The sequence below is a fragment of the Anser brachyrhynchus genome (genome assembly GCF_964034855.1).
Source record: "Anser brachyrhynchus genome assembly, chromosome: 1".
Lineage (NCBI taxonomy): Eukaryota > Metazoa > Chordata > Aves > Anseriformes > Anatidae > Anser > Anser brachyrhynchus.
Genome location: NC_137694.1, coordinates 186,852,093 through 186,870,115, shown reverse-complemented (window position 1 = coordinate 186,870,115; position 18,023 = coordinate 186,852,093). Strand labels below are relative to the sequence as shown.

The following is an 18,023-nucleotide window of genomic DNA, read 5'->3' as shown; positions in this document are numbered from 1 at the left end:
CCTAGCAGGTGAATGCAAAAAAAAAAAAAAAAAAAAAGCCCTCCCCAACACCCCCTCCCCAAGCACTTTGGTAGGCTAAACACTATCAGAAATAACTTGGCTTTGCGGTTCATGACTCAAGTCAGTCACTACAAAGGATTAGGTAGACGTCATCATTACAGGTGGGTCACTCTGTGGCTCTTTGTGACTGTTTTGGTCCTTTCCCTGGCCACAGCCACAGAAAACTGCAGGTAATACAAAGCGCAGCCTCAGTATGGCAACTCAGTTTTTATTGAAGGTGTTTGGCATGGGCTATCCAAGTATATATGCAGACAAGTAAAAAATGCATAGACATCACTTTTGAAAGCTGTCATTTCCCAAAAGGAACCATTAAGGTAGAAGCATGCTGTGGAATTGGTATTAAAAAAAATAAATAAAATTAATTTACAGTCATTTTTTGAACACCTAATTTCCCCACCAGCCTGTATGTAACACAACTTCAAACAGCTACACACGGTCTCATTTAGTGAATATACGAGGAAGAGGTCTGCATTATGTTTGCTAAAAGAACTAGGATTTCAATTCCATCTGCCGCTGGGTGTGCTTGATTTGTATATTAATTATGTCTGTTTGTAGCTGTAAATTTGCTCCAGATTAGTAGCTGATTGGCTCCGCACATGGATTCATTATACTGAGTGGCTCCTTGCACTTTTATAGTTGCATGATTCCATACTTTTGCTTTTGAAAATGCTTTTAATACCTCTCTCATTCAGTGCGAGCTTTCAACCCTGTCTTATTCAGACATATTTTTTTTTCCTTTAAGAGAAAACATGCTCCTTTGATTCTTCTCTTTCCGGACACTTTTGGCTGGTGGCATGTCAGCTTTGTCCATGGTGCTACTCTAAAGCGCAAGATGAAACTGCTTCCTCTCCCAAGGTTATGGGGAAATTCAGCTTATTCACATTTAGCTTTTGCTACGTGGAATGACTTACACTAATGGGTTTAGGAATTACATGAGCACTCGGCAGGGTGTATATACAACCCCATTACTGCACAGGCTTTAAATGCTCGTCACGTTGAAATAAAACCGTCCCACATGTGGAACATTTTTGCTCTTGATAACTGAGTTTTCTCCCCGGTTTTCAAAATGCCCCAAAGTTCTGAGCTGTCAGCTTTGTAGTTAAGGCCTGGAAGATATGCTTGAAAACATAACACATTTGGAATCAGCTGCATAAATTGGCCTTTGTTTAAGGTGCTCTGATTTGTGTCTGTGTACGTGAATGTTTGTGTACAGTTAGAAAATAAATGTTGAAGGGGTCAAGCTGATTTCCCCTGTATTTTAGGAAAGGAATCACTCTGAGCTGAAAAATTGTATGCCAAGTTTCTGCCTGAAGCCAATTTTTACGATCAAATTAAAAACCTTTGAGAATAAGAGGTTATAATGGAAATACTAACACAGCCTTAACCATGGCAGCACTAGCAGGCACTGCAATAATATTAGGAAAGCTCTCCCTGCCCACAATCTAAACTAAATAAAAAAGATGCCATTTTCTAACATATACCCCAGGCTAGCAAATATAACAATGATTTAATGCGCTTGCCCTGTGGTAATATAGTAGTGCTGCAAACCTCTGAGCCAATTTTTCTTTTTCTTTTTCTTTTTTTTTTTATTATTATTATTCTTTTTAAACATATATGCCCCATAGGGAAAGGATTGCAATTTAGCTCTTATTTGTGGATATATCACTTTCATTTCAACAATTCTTGAAAGCCTTCCTGCTGTCACACACTACTGTACGCAAGCACCCAACTGAATAAAGACCCACCAGGCTTTTTCAGGAGTTTATTCACAGGTTTGGCTTTGCTTATTGTAGTATGCACCACATTTAAATTAGATGAGGGCTACTGTAAAGCAATAACATCGTCAATGACTGGAATCTCACTTTCCCCTCTAACAGTCTGAAGCAAATTAATGTATTGGTTGTTCATTAACAAGTAAACAGTTTCTGCTACAATGTCAAGAAAAAAGAAAGTGTTCATTAATATGAACGATCTTCATCTACAAAGATGATTTACACAATGCATGTCATGAGATAGCTTTCCCCTAACTAGTACACTACCAAACTGAAAAGCCGATTCTTAGGACTTTCTTGAAATTACAATATTGTTTGTTTACCAATAAGAAAGACAGTCTCAGTCACCTATGCCACCATTGTAAGCTCTAGAGTAAGTACTTAAAAAAAGAGAGATTTCTGGAATCACTTGTGGAATTAATAAAATTGTGAACTACAGACTTACACTGCATCAATGATACATATTATTCCTGTGATAAGTTAAGCTAAAAATAAGATTAATTTGGTTATAGAAATTCCTTAAACAACAACACTTAAATTATTTCAAACTTGAAATTTTTCAAGAATTTTCTGAAAAAATCAGCAAACACTGGCTAAAAAAGCAAAGCAGTTTGGATACACCAATGTAATCAGCATGCCTTGTGCTTTTCTGTTAACCCTCTGAGTATAACCATGGTATTCTGGATTTTTTGTACATTAGTGCTATGAAAACTATAACTAACAGAGAAATTAATTTGTCATGAATTATTAAATTATGTTCAAAATATATTCGGGCTAGCCACCTCATCTAGTGAGCGATTCATCCATCCTAGAATTTTAATTATCCGCTAGAGAAGCTAGTCTCTATAAGGGAACTATAAGGGAAGCTGAGATGATTGCCTTAGATTAGATGCTTAACTCTTAGATGGATGCATCTAGATGAGAGGAAGCCCATTTCAGGACCATTTCATTGTGCTATCACCTATGACCTATCACTACATTTTCACATCAAAGTTTGCTTACTGCATGCAAACTCACTAGAATATTGCACTTAGGGTGGGGTCCACATTATCCCCACTTACATTTAATTGAGAGGAATTAAGCTGGAAGTGATCCTGTTCTGTTCTCCTGTTAATACTTAGATCAGACCGACAGGCATTTTGAGATCAAATATTAGATGACCTGAGTCACCCTGTGGAAGTGCTTCTCTCCATCTCCTTCATGATAGAGGGTGCCTACCATGACTGCCATCCATCTCAGTTAACTACATAAGCTTGGTGGGAGGAAGCTGGTCTTCTATACATAATACGCATTAAAAACAAAACAAAACCAATGAAACAACAACAACAAAAAACTCATCACATTTAGCACCAATACGATGCAAAGAAGATTCGAAAGCAAAATGAAGGAAGCAGTTAGGAGAACCAGTACGTATTACAATAAAATGACCAAGGTGTGCTATATTGTCTCTCAGTTTATCACATTAGAAATAGTCTGATTCTTTATCTTTTTTTGTTTTTTTCCCAGTGGTGTTTCAACTATTTTTAGGCCATGTATTCTGCCTTCACTTACCCCCAGAAATTCAGAGGTTACACAAGAAAAGGGGCAGATGCTAGCAAACAAGCCTGAACCATTACTATATCCACAAAACCATATGTATATATAGATATATACGGTTACATTTAAAATATATACGAATATATTTAAAACCAGCATGGAAACCTCTTTTAAAACAGTTTAAATACTCAGACACTATTCCTTGAAGCCTAAAAAGAGGCTATCGGCAATTTGAAACTCAATCTCTCACAGACCTAAAGATAACTTAAAATAAATATTTCTATAGTTATATTCATAAAACATGAACCAAAGATCAGAAACACATAAGACACTGGGGATGAGTAGGGATTTCAGGATCTAGGATTATTTCTACATACATTTTAAGTAGTGCAAGATGGTGTAAGATGAAGGAGCCAAACATCTTATTTTAATGATAACCCTGTATGCCAAAGCAAAGCAAAGGCGATACAAAAATCCCAGATGGGTTTTTGAATAATATTTCTCATGCGTAAGGTGAAATGTATTTTTATATTATTTTTTTTTCTCCTGATCTCCCTCTCTAATTAAGAAGAATGACCATTGGCCTTTGCTTTAAGCCTGCCAAATTTTCCCAGCAGTCAGGGAGCATGTGGTATTAATGGACAGCTTTTTGTTACCAAATGTATGTCTAGCATTTACATGGTTGAGCTGCATCTATTCTAAAGGGATAGCTGTAATATAATGTGGGAAGGACCATGCTGGAAAAAAATGTGCCAGATCCTGACCTCCTAAAAAGTGATGTAAGTGTCAAGGGAGAATTTACCTTAACAGAGAGTTTCGTCCCATGATAAAATGATCCCTGTCCTATCCAAGTGTTATCGAACTATAGCCATTAACATCACAACGGCAGTGGCTGTGACCTATCGACCAAGGGACTTCTCTCTGAAGGGACTCTAGGGTTGGATGGGCATGATCAAGGATATGCCATAAATGCAGCCCTTTCCCAAACCCAAAAGTTTGAAAACAGGTATGGCAGTTCCTTTAGCCCTTCACCTCTTGCACCTGTGGAGTTCTCCAACAAGACACCTATTTGCTTCACTTAGGTTAAAATGTTGTTATTCGGGTTCCAACTAGAATAACTGAGCCCATGTGCCGGCACTGGGCTTCTGACCGTGGGTGTGTATTCAGAGATCAGTCTCCTAATGACTTAGGGTGAGATTTGTCCTACTAAACTCGATAACCTGAAGTTTGGTGGCTGATGTAAACTTCTACCAGTGCTTCCTTCTATACTCAAAGGAGTGGGAGCAATAGGTGAACCAAAGCATGAGTACTTCCTGAAATGTGTGCCCATGGCAGGTGGGATGAATCAAACCTGGAAATGTTCATCTCCCTGTATGCCAAGGAAGGCTGGAGATCTAATTAACACTAAATGTCTCACTTCTAGTTTAACACTGGGTGAAGTTAATTGCATTCTGTATGAAATACTTGTATCACTTGTGTGAAGATTCACAAGATGAAATTCTTGTATCCAAAATCTTCAAAGCTTTTAATATACAAACTTTCATGATGTAGGCAATGAAAGATGCATTTTAAAGGATGGAGAAACAAAACAATTTCAGTGTTTTTTAAAGTACGATTCATTTGATATTTCCAACTAGAAATGCAAAAGAGCATTACACCAGATCCAACAAGCTGCAGGTACACGTTCAGTGCCACAACTGCTTGTAGTAATAGCTCCATGTGCAAACACAACTCAGAACAGAAACTGCACTATATGCAACTTGCCCTGTTCCTCCAAACTTTATTTATACTTCCCAGCAAGATCAGCAAAGTCTGCATATCTTTTTGGGCAGCATATTGATATTTCTATTTTTAAGATATGAAAGAGAAAGGGACAAGGAAAGAGAAAAAAGGGGAAAAGAGGTAGGAAGAAAGAGGAAACCACATTTTTATCACTCTTTAAAAACACCATGACAAAATTTTAACCTTAGAGAGGAAAACATGAAATATTGTCAATTTTATGTGAGTAATAAGATAAAGTATAAATTTAATGTTATTTTTTATTTTAGAATAGGATTTTGGAAGCTGCATTTTTCATTCCAGTGGAATTTGGAGTGAATTTTTAATCATTTTTCTTTCAAACTATCACATTTGAAGCAAAAGTCTATGAAGTGTAGTATTTCTGTGGAAGCCAATTTTACGATAATAGTTAAAGAAAATGCTATAATGCTATGTTGAGGTTTTAACAAACAAAAAATATGTATATTCTGTGAAAATGCCCATTTTATTAGATATTACAAATAGAACTGAGTTTTTTAGTTTATCCACTCTCAGACAAAACTTTCACTAACGCAGGTTAGGCTTTACATATATATTAAATGACTTTGTCTTCCCCAATTTAGAAATAATCTAGCTATTTTAAGGGTAATTCTCAATTTTAATCTTTAACTCTTGCCACATCGATAACTGTGGCTATCTATGGAATAATCAGGTAATGTTGAGAGGATGTCTGTACATTTTTGAATGTGAGGCAAAGGATCCAGGAACTTCTCAGCCAGATCATTACATACCATTACATGACAGAACATATCCTCAAGCCATTTCCCAAGACACTGCATTGTCATTAGTAGTAAATGATATGGAAGCAACCTTTTGTGGCCATCATCATGTCATCTTCTGTAAACTTTGAGGCTGCCCTGAACTGGATTTCCCATTTATTCTGCACAGTATCTTCCAACAACAGTCAATTTTCTATGGACGTATAATGCAGGTTTAGAATGAGCTGCAGTGGAAGATACTGTTGGTTTCACTTTATTTTCATTTTTAAAGCTTGTAAGCGAGAGTGTGTTTGATATTGTTTTGGCCAGCAACTAGCAAGGAACTTTAGGGTACCATAAAAGATATGTGCGTATAAAAGCAAAAAAGCCAGAATAAAGCCCTAATGTGGGCTGTCAAGATTTAAGTTGACCATTTACTCAGAGGGTTAACATGTGCTAAAATTACATACTGCAGTTCCTAGCTTCACTGATGAAAACATTCACTGCTTCTATCTTGAAATAAAAAAGCAAAATAGCCTTAACCCTTTGAGGATCATGTTAGCAGCAAGTTGCAATCTAAACAGAGAACAAATATTTCAATCAATTAGGAAATTATTCTTACAAAGATTCTGTAAGCACCCCTTTGTGTTCCACCATCCCAGCAGTTAGTGCTGGATAAATCAGATGTAATCACCTCACACAGGTCTGAAGGATTTTCAGGGTCTCAAAGGGTTAAAGCCAAGACTTTTGAGTAAAAGTGTTTTATTAAAAGGGTGAATTAGGTGAGCGAACAGTCTCGGATGAACTTGGTGAATAGTCTTCCGATTCGGAGTTGAGTTCAGGTGGAGCTTGCTGTGCCTTGTATCGTCCCCTCACATCCTGGTTGCGTCTTCGTCGGAAAACCTGCCTCTCCTTATCAAGAGCGGTGGTCTGGCAGGGGCATAAAATAAGAATAAATGAAATTAGGCTGTGTGTGAAATGCAAAGCTAATGAAAACCATGAGTTTGTATGTGGCCTGGAAATACCAGGGATAATAAATGTTCAGACCAAATTAAACCTGTTCTGATTCAGTCAGGTCTGAAAGGTTTAGCCCACAACATAACTAAATGCTTTAAAAAGTGCATTTCCCAAACCTTAAGAGGTAAGTGTGACATCATCAAGCAGATACAGTACCATATATATGGATGCCATATGTTCTACTGCTGGATGCTATTAATTTCATACTTTAATAGATTCAGATTTCAAGCCAAATACCAACTGACCTTCCCCCCACCCTTCTCAAAGTATAAATCTGTTTCTACAGGCAAGGCAGAGATGTACGTTTGTCTTTGATTTGACCTAATGAAGGTTGATACACACTCACCCATGTTCAAGTCAGTGCGATTGGCTAACAAAGATGGATTGTGATGAAGTTGTCAGACAAGAGAGGAAAAACAAACACTGAGGGGAGCTAGCCCAGCTCTTTGACACCTCCTCATGCCACTCAATGGATGTTCTTAGGGAGAACGCTGAAGAGCTCTGATGGAGAGACCCATTTAAGCCTGACCATCCTGTCTCTTCCTGTTAACCAAGGTCTATCAAATTAAATAGTCTGCTAATTTTAATCTAGAGTCCAGATATGGATGGGCAAATCCAAAAACAGGGAAGGAGAATGTTTACTTGATGGGCTTTAATTTTTGGATCATTTTCTGCTACTGTTGAGAATGCAATTCTTAATAAGATGGCTGTAACTTGTAGCCACAACCTTTCTTCTGCTTTGTCTGGGACATTTACAAGGTGAAACTGCAACCCAGGTAAAGGGCAGTCCAAGTCTGACTTCAAACATGAGACTGGATTTCACTATTTTCCTGATTACAGGGCATTAGACTACAGTCCCTGAAAGCACTGTAAAATTACAAATTCGACAGGATGGCCTTGATTCAGCAAGAGCACTTTGACACATAGTTAACTGCTTTCTGGAGTAGGGTTGTTTTCTTAAAATATGACCCATGATTTGTTTAGGAAAAAGCAAAAAGGAAAAAGGCAGGTGACTAGTAAGATGACCCACAAAATGGAAACAAGTATCTGGTCATGGCACTGCAGGCAAAGGTAATTGAGAACTGAATAGGTTTAACTGTTAAGGCTTTTAAAGTTGTTTTTTTTTTCCCTAGTATGAAAATCTCCATCTAAAAAAATGCAGCCAAAGGTTATTCTGCTTCAAAGGGTTTATTGTTTTCTCTTGAGATATACATGACTGATTTCTCTAGAAAATGTACGAGTTATAGTGTGAGCCTCATAGGAGAGCAGAGATGCATTTATAGCCAACATATTTTTGAGAACAAAATGAAAACTAAATCCATCATACCAGTGCAGAATAGCATTATAGCAATCCATGCTCTAAAATAATGCAATCAGCATTCAATAATGATGTAACAGAGACAGAAAGATAGACAAGAGTACAGAGCTACTATAGCAAATGGATTTAGTTAGGCCAAGTTGCTGAACTATTATTTCTGCGTCCAGAACCTACAGAGCACTACTTTAAGGGGGTAAAATAATTGACTTTGATAAGTTCATCCCTGTATTTTAAATAATTGCTACAAAATCCAACACTTATCATCTGCTGAGAGTTTCTTTGTTTACTGTTAATCTTTCGGTTAAGAGTTCTCATTAGTATTTTCAATGCCTTCAATGTTTCTCAGCCTTGAACCAATTCAGTTTTTGATTATTTTTTAATATGAAACAGAAGAATACCTAGATCTTTTACACACAGTGAATATACTGCATACAGTATGTAATTCTGTGTGAAAATTGAAAAGAATGGCATACATTACCATTCTATAAAATACAGATTTCCATTTAAAAGATTTTTTTATGCTTACAGGAAATAAGCATTTATTTAAAGTTTAAACCACATCACATCATCCTGTGGTAATAGATACTCTCCTCTGAGAAGGTTAAACATTTCTGGCCGAATAAATAAAAATGCTTGTATTAAATTCAGAATTTATTTTTAAAGCCTGGTACATGAGAATGGTAAACGTAGATGCAAAAAAACAGAAAGCATTTAAAATTAAACAAATTACACAGAAGTGAATACTCTCGAATAAAAGATTCTTTTTAAAGTTTAGCCTAGAGTTTTTTTTATTGTTTTTTTTAAGGACAAAATTATGAAACTGCAAAACGAGTTAGACAATTAAATATCATGACATCATTTTAAAGATATCTTTAAAAATAAAATCCAAGATACTGCATTTCTACTATTGTTAGGAAAGCTTTGGGGGCTATTTGTTTAAATATATGTAAAGGCACTTCTTGCCTCAATAACCAAAAATGTTAGAGAAGCAAAAAACTCTGATGGTTCTACTTAATCAGGCACCTTATGCTATAGTTTGTAGGACCAAGTATTTTTGGCTTCTTAATCCTTCAGAAACTTCCTGAGATATTTTTGAGACTATTTTTCTTTACATTTTTACCTAAAGTCTCCCTTGAATTTGATCTGATTGGCTTTTATCTATAAAGCCATGGCAGACTTGGTGGCACAATGTTCTTACTCTCCTGTGCTGAGAAATTCAGAGCCTTTCTCACCCAACAAAGTTAACAAAAATGTGTGAGTCAAAGAAGGGAATACTGATCTAATGAAATCAAAAATACATGGATCGTATTCTAACATCAGAACCACAAAATGAGTCTGTTCTGTACACACATGGAGCACTCACAATTCCTACTGGACTTGCAAGATTTGGTTTATTCCACCCAATGTTACAGTGACATTTTGCATTTCCAGTGTCTATCACACTGCCATTCGGTATTGCCATTCTGCATTCTGCACAGATGTTATTTTTCCTTTAATGAAGCCAGTTACCTTTTACCTCCAAAGAATTTCAAAAAATGGTAAATTAATGCTTTGCAATGCAGGGGAGGTGGAGTCAATACTTCAGAGTATTGACTGCATGTGTTTTATAAGTTGTCTCACCTACTGTACCCTCTTGTGCATGTGGGCATATTACAAAATCGCCATTTTCATTATTATTGCTATTTTTGTAACAAAGTCCTCTTATATGTATTGCCTTGGCTTAATAGATTTATTATTTCATCAATCAGCTGGGTGGTTGGCCAGTGCATGAACTGGTCCATTATGGATTTTCAGGGTATTTCTACTTTAAGCTACTCCTTCAATAAGTAATAAGAGGATCTGAAGTGCACTTATGCTTCACAGGGCTGCAAAGCCCAGATTTTCATTATCACATTTTGACATTTTTTTCCCAGCTTGAGGTGAGAGAGTGAGAACTTTGAGCACTATATGATAATAATGGCAACTAAAATGTAACTATAGTGTTCTTATTTAAGCTATGTGGCTGTCCTCTTACAATCCATATGAGGAAATGTAGAGCTTCTTATCCAGTAGCAGATAAGTGGATTGCCTTTAATAGTTTGGTGCTGATGGGTCTGAAGCACTTCATTAAGCACTAATGTATTTTGCATCAACATTTAGTAATCCTGGCACCCAGTACCAAATGGTTAACAAGCCTTTTTTTTTTTTTTTGGAAATACATTTCATTTGAAGTAATATAGCATTATTTTAAAATTATTGTTTCTGTCATCTATATAGTAAGGTGCAGCTAGCATTTTTCCAGCATTTTACCATAGGGAGCATCTTTTTCCTGATCTCTAATTCATGATGTTGCAGGACTCCTGATCCATACAAATTCTTTTACTCTTGGAAGATGTGGAAGTCTGTGCTTATGAACATTCAGAAACTACAGCTACTTTGATATATATGTAGGATTTGCAGAAAGAAGCACCCTATTTTAGCTGTGGGGTGATATTTTCTGTCAGGTCAGTAATTATTAGATTGAAGTAACAGCATTTTATGATGCAAGCAGTGACTGTTTTTCTTTTCACTTGTCTTAATTTACTGCTGGCTACCAAATATAGATATATATTCATTTCATTAATAAAAGAACATTATTGTTGCATTTTGCCTCTTAGCCCATCCATTATTCATACCAGCTAGGAGACTGAACTGGGGATGCAGCTGTTCATGCATTAATCTAAGAACCCTTCCCTTCACTTGTTTTCGTTCTGCAGGAACATATTTGCAATTTGTCTGTAATTTTTGTGATGTTCTGTTAGTGTGTGGAATTAAATAGACATATGCACTGAAACATTGGTCTTTATCTTCCCATGCATTCTTTTATATACAAATATGTGCATAGATGCATTTAAATGCTCACTCCGACATAATTTTATCCTATTTCCTTAAGCTTCTGGCTAGTGACCTTGATACACTGAGATATGTAACGGCAGATTTCCTGTTCGTAAAAACGACCATTAAGCAATAGCAGCAGCTTTACAATGCAAGGGCATGAGGCCCTGCCAGGCACCTTTTCAGTCTGTCCTTTTTATATTGTTTTCCATTGGCTTCTCAGGTTATATATATATGTGTATATATATATATATATATATAGGTATGATTGATTCATGATTCCAGACACTTCTTGGAGAGTGCTTCAAAGTTAGCAATGCACCTCAGTCCAGGAGTGAAAGACACATTTATTTTTAGCCCCTCAGGCACAAGCTATAGCTAAGTCAAGTTACATGGTGATTTGGAGATGTGCAAATGACCACATCGAGGGGACAAATCCATCGAGTGGATTTGAACCTAGACCTCCAAATGCAAAAGGCCAGTGCTTTAGTGCACCATGTAACTTCGGGCATGGAATTTTGATAACATGAAAGTAAAAAAGGAAGAAAACCAAATCAATTTGACGTATGCTTCATACAGTATTGGTGAGTGAATACAAAGATAAGTATTCCACACATATAACTGCTGAATTCATATTGCCATATTTAAGCCTGTGTTTACTCTTTGACATCCCCCCTTTTTGGAGACACAATTCCTCAGCTGGTTTCAATTACATGTGGAAGAGACTTAGTGCCAAGTTGTTTGCATGGGTGAATTTTATTTATAGTTTGTAAATCAGTTGTGGTTTTCTTAGTCAAAGAGCAGGAGAAGAGATTTTAAATGAGTTTAGATGTTTGTCTGTTTTCACCAGTATTAAGTTTATGGAGGGTTTTACTGCATTAAAAATGGCACTTTACAGATAGCAAGCCCAATTCCCAACCACTTTTCCCGCTGTCAAGACATTTGCCTTTAACTTTTGACTTGAAAGTGTACTGTATCCACTTGGGACAGGTGTAAGTAACTTGACAGATGCAAAGTACTGGGAATTAGGTACCAAACACAAACTGGAATGAGGGATTTTCAAACGAGCTATTCAGATACTTTTTTAAACTGGGACAGAGAGAACTGTACTTTAAAAATACAGTATTTTATGAATTCATTATCAACAGGATTGATGATTTCATTACATATACGTGTAACTGGTGTCCTTGCTATTGTCATTATTTAGCTAATTAATGACTTTCCCATATATTTCCTTGGTTTTATTTTGCTCCCTTAGTTTTTACATAGTGTCTGTAGATATATCAAAAATAATATACACTAACGTTTTATACTAATATTAGATATACTAACATTTTATACTGATACTTTATATTAGATACACCCACTCTGGTGTTCCCTTGATATCCTGAAGCAGCCCAAATAGGCAGAAAATGGCCATGTTGGCAGTTGCAGATTAAAAACGTGTTAAGATTCAGACATAAACCCGAACCAATACGGAAATTTAGGCAGTGTCAAAGAAAACGCTGGCAAGTTATACAAAATATTGTCTTCAAAATGTGCTGCCACTAGCAAGAGCTGGTAACGCAGCTGAAGAAAGCTAAGTTCTGGACATTGCAACATTTGGGGCTAAAGGCAAATAAGGCTTGCAATACTTTCACTCTTAATATTCTGGTTTAGTTAGAAAAAGACCAAAAAAACTTGAGCCACAAAAATGTTAAAAGCCTCAGTTAAGAAGATTATAAAGAAAAGTTCCTCATAAGAAAGTAAATCTAGACATTTCTGAAGGACAATGGAGTGCCATCCTATCCATTTGGATTTTTTGTGGTCACTTTTTGTGGTCATTTTGTGCTAAGTTCCAGCAGAAGGAAAATTGTAGAAGATTGATGTATTGCTTTTGACACTTTTAGAAACTGAGCTATTAGCAAACAGGCTGACTTTTGAGAAAAAAAGAAAAAAAAATCCCAAACATAATACCCTTCCTCAGAGATGAGAAATGGGTGATCTCTGCTGTCTTTGACTTGAGTTGACATTGGTAATTTGGGGTGAATGAACATGGGAATGCACCATACGCATTACCCACCTACCCCCAAGCTGCCTTTCCTGGCTATCAAGAATAGCCTCAACCAAACCTATCATCTCTGGATCTACATTATTTTAGCGATTTGGCCCCTGTATTTTTTGTTTGTTTGTTTGCTCCTTATATTGGAGGAATATTGAAAGCTTTTCCATGCATTGTACCTTATACTGGCATACTTATACTCTTACTGGGCATAAGGTTTGTTGCATTTTAGTACCTCGAAAAAGTCCTGTCACTTAAAACACTTGCACATATTATCTTCCTGACAAGGAATAAAACAGGATGCAAAATGAGCAGTTGGAAAATTAGGATTTAGGGGCACTTTGAATAGGAAAGTTTTTTAAGTAGAGAAAGGAAAAGGTTTTCTGGTTGATTGAAGGAGAAAATAGTGCTATTTAAAAAGATATTTTAGAAGACTGCTAGAAACTAGGGATGAAAATGATCAAAGGAGTGGAGAAGAAATGAATAGTTTAACAGTAACAAAGGGAGCATTACATTTTCCTTGGGACCTGCTTTCGTTTTTCGCTGTACTTGTGAATTCAGGTTAATTTTCATGGGCCTGTGACAAATTAACTGTTTTATAGATCGAAATTGACGAACCTTTCATATGCTTTGCATTTGCGCTCGCAGTTACCACTGAAAGTAAACAATGGCTAAATCGAAAATGGTTTTATTTATACTAAAATGCTGGTCACTACAGCAGTTGCTTGTTTCTTGGAGATGAAAGAGGAACAAATACAGAGCAGGGCTTGTTCTAAGCTACCCCTGTTATAGCAGTTCCTAATTACGCCTATGAGCCCTGCTCTCCCAATTTGCCTTTGCACACTAGGTGCACTGTTTAGAAAGCACTAATTATAAACATTGTTGTTACTGCCCCCAGCTGGAAAACAGAGCAGTTTATGTATGAATAAGGGAGATTATCGCCCATCTGCTCCAGCCCATTATTCAGGGATGTGTCATTTTGTATGCTGATGGCAGCCATTACTAGTGCTTTAGTCAAATGGCCTTTTTTATTATTATTTTTTATAGAGTTTATTTATTTACCAAGTTGCAGGATTGGAGTCTTTCCCCCACCTCTCCAAAATGCATATGGTTTGTTTCAAAATCTGGGCTGTGCAGTTAAACTGAGTCAAGGCCAATCTGAGACTCTCCTCTAGCACAGGCTCCTCTTTCTGGTTGTCTGCTCTCCCTGAAGCTGGATTTTTTTAAAAATCCAATACTCCATGTAACAATTGGAAAGACAGATTTCAAATTTATTTATTTTGGGGGGATGGGCGAGGGAGGAGCTAAATAAAAAGTAGTAAAGCAGAAAAGGAGTGTAAACTGATCATGGGTAGCAATTAAACTCTGGGAAGATAAATCAGTGATGAAGCTCTTGTGAGCTTTCCTCTGTTTTACAGAGAAGGCATTACATTTGCAACTATTTGACAAAGTCCTGCCTGACACAAAACGCCATCTTTCCTTAGGAAGTGGAAAAGATAAATGCTTCTAATACTATCACACTTGGCTGAAGCTGGGCACTCAGGACCCATTCTCCCCTTCTTCAAGAGCAAAACCAAAAAGCACAGCTGCTGTGCTGCTGTCTCCTCACTTAGCTATGTTACAGGACGGGAGCCTGCGAAGAATGATGCCAAGGGACCAAGCAGACAAAGCATGTTTTCCTATTATTTTTTTTTGCAGGTTGCAGAAGGTTATAGCCATGAAGACAAGTGCAATAGGCTCGAATTACAGGTACTGCTACACATTCAAACACTTGGAGTGGAAGAGTTGCTCAATTCCTGCCAGCCAGTGTTTAAATGATGGATGGGAACTACTTTTCTACTTCTTGGCTGAGAAGTAGGATTTTTTTTTTCTTTCCCCAGAACATCCATATCACAATCTACTTAATCCTCAGTGTGCGCTCAGGGAACCGCTAGGTTTTATGGAAACTGTGCTGCAGCCCGATCCATGCACTCAGTGAAATGATCCTGGGGTGGAATTTTGCTTCACTGGAACACTTGCAGTGATCAGCTCTGCTGTTTCGCCAATGTGGTTAATTTGCTGATTTTTTCCGAATACCTCACAGACGAGTTTTTAAAGGCTTCAATCATTACACTGTTAGAAAACTCAGCTTTCGCAAGAAACTTATAAAAATCTACTTAGCTATCAAAGCCCAGGTCTTGTGAGTAATAATGAGAAAAAAAGCCAGCAAATAACCACTTGATGGAAACTGCAGGGCCCTTGATTGATTAAGGAGGTGTGTGGGCCTCGTGTGGGCTATCAGAACAGGATCCCTCCTTGCCCCCGCTCCGGAATAACCCCCTCCCGCCCAGAGCCCCATTTTATCATACAGCCGGCTAACGACAACCCTGGCACAGTTACACAATGAAGGAAAAATATATTAAAAAGACTCATGCAATATTAAAAAAAAAAATCAAAGAAAAAGAAATAGGTATCAGAAGGGTTTTAAACACAAAATAGAAAGAATGCATCGTTAGAAACACAAGCTTACCAGCACATACAATGCATTGTATTTCATTGAACTTGGGAGAGTTTCTACGTACTACGTTCTGCAAATGCATTGTTCCATCTAAGGTAAGGATTGTGTTCAGTGGGTTTAAAACGACAGTATATAGCTCCACATCTCACATGGAAAAAAAAGAGGAAAATATATATGCTGAGAGCCTGTTGCTGCTCCGTGCGTTTAGAGGCAGGAGCAGGCAGGAAGCGGATGCCTTAAGAAGCAATAGGAGGGGGGGGCACACCCCAGCATATCTGGAAGGGCTTCTATATACACTGTCCTTTTAACTAGAAGGGGAACTGAGACTGAGCATGTGCGATGGAGAGAAAGCTGGCGATGTGGGTGTGAGGGATGGGTGAAGAGAGGGAATGGGGAGGGGGGGTGTGTGGCATCTCAACCGAGATTCAAACGAAACCGATAAAAGCAGCGTATGGACCGGAGAACAAATCAAAAAGCATGTTTATCCACCGAAGGAACTGGTTAATGGAGACTGCCAGCACGTTGCCATGGAAACACTGACTGTTGGCGCTGCACCATCTCATACCTTATCCAATACATTCCTGGTTGTTGGTAGTAGTCCAAAGACCCTGATCTCTTGATGGTAAACCCGTGGTCCAGCTGAGCAGAGAGAAACGGGGCAACTCAGTGGATCGACATTAGGCTAAAGAATTAAGACTCCAGAGCAAGCCGTTCCTTATTTAAGTGCAATATTTACTGTTTTCACTTTCAGAAGGCACTTATCTAGCATCCTAAAGCTATGCACCGGAGACGAGAAAGAAAAAGAAAAAAAAAAAACGTAAAGAAACAAAAGGAAAAGATACTAACTTTAGAGTCTGTCTTCCTAAATTAGAAGCCAATTTATTCAAGCTAAAATGAGTTTGCGAAATAGGTTACTTAATGCATAATGCACTCATTTAAAAGTCTGACAAATATCTTGTTACCTCCAAAGACAGAAGTGCCCTTTTAAGTTGCACATACCAGTAATGGAAAATTATCTTTTGCAATTAAACTGAGAGGTTTAATAATTTCTAAAAAATGCAGTGCAACCATCACAAGGAGCAGGCTAGACAGACTACACAAGGCTTAAATTAGACTGCTTCATAATCATGGAATGTGTAAAGATGAAAAGAATCAGGTTTTGATACCCCATCAATCATGGTAATTCATTTCTAAAAATGCGTTAACCTTGGAGAGGACTACTCAGAGCCATGAATAACATTGTTTATCATTTCAGCTTACACCTCATGCTCAAAAAGATAACAGTACAAAACTATTAGGTTTAAAATTGCACCAATTAAAGTCAAAATGGAAATGAACTTAACATTGTGTCCAGTAAAGTGTGCTCAAGGTATTATTTAAGGAATATAGATCTTTGAAGTTTAGTTTATCGTTAGCAGAATAATGTGCATAGGAACAAAGAAAACAGGCTGTTTTCTCTAACCCTCCTGTGCTGCACTAGCAAACAGTTGAGACATCATTAGCTGAGTTAAATAGGATTTTAGGGGAAAATATCTTGAGGGAGACACTCTGCCCACTTTAAAATTGGAAGTTGTGATGCTTTTCACATTTTGCCCTATGAGGAGAAAAGGCCATTTTGTGTTTCAGTAAGAGTGTGGCATGTATTTCCAACACTGGGAACAGTTTCTAATTCTACATTCAGGAAAATGGTTCAACACACTTCTGGTTATGAACTACTTAAAGGGTAGCGACGAGCTAACTGCAAATTTAAATTTTTCTTTATGACTATATTGCAAGTGTGGAATTTGATAATTTATTCCTTTTTTGTTAAAACAATGCCTGTTTCATCTTATTTAGAATTATTTACAGGACGTTTCCTGTTTAAAACATGAGAACCTTGTACCTATAGTTCATTTTCTGTTGCCTTAACTACACTGGTCTGCTATTGCCATCTACTGGCTATCTACTATACTGCATATAAACACACAAAAGGGATGTTTTCTTAAAACGCAGATCAAAAAGATCGCTCTAAAATCGGATAGCAAAAAGGTAAGATAGCTAAAATCGGGGGACTTAGCTTTCTAATAAGAGTTCAAACAATGTAGCCGGTGTGGAAATAATTCCACAAAAAAAAAACAACAGATGATACACACTGAGCCCAGAACAACGCAAACAACGGATAGGAAGTGACATCTGAGTCACGGGTTCATCTTTAAGCCAAGCAAAACTAACAGACTGAACTTGGCTTCTCTTCCACACCACCCAAGAAATCCCCCTTTTAAAAATGCCACTTGCAAGACATCATTTGGTTTTATACTCAGCGGAAGGCAAGGCAATGACCCATCCGCTGCCCTCCCCTTGACTGGCTGCAGGCAGCAGCCCCAGTTTGGCATCCCCAGCTGACATTGGCCCCTGCAAGAAGCAGAAAGCTGCA

At 37.4% G+C, this 18,023-nt stretch overlaps 1 protein-coding gene across 5 annotated transcripts in view; it reads right to left on the bottom strand.

The window, feature by feature from the left end:
• Positions 1–252: 252 nt before the first annotated feature.
• DCLK1 (doublecortin like kinase 1) overlaps positions 253–18,023 on the bottom strand; it is a 243,785-nt gene continuing 226,014 nt past the window's right edge. For 4 of the 5 annotated variants that reach the window (XM_080602955.1, XM_080602954.1, XM_080602956.1 and 1 more), the window contains one exon: positions 253–6,814. In XM_080602955.1, coding sequence (XP_080459081.1) covers positions 6,650–6,814 — 165 coding nt within the window. In that variant the 3' untranslated portion in view covers positions 253–6,649. Of the gene's footprint in view, positions 6,815–16,175; positions 16,250–18,023 lie in introns of all 5 variants that reach the window. The other variant, XM_080602953.1, reaches the window with a different exon arrangement.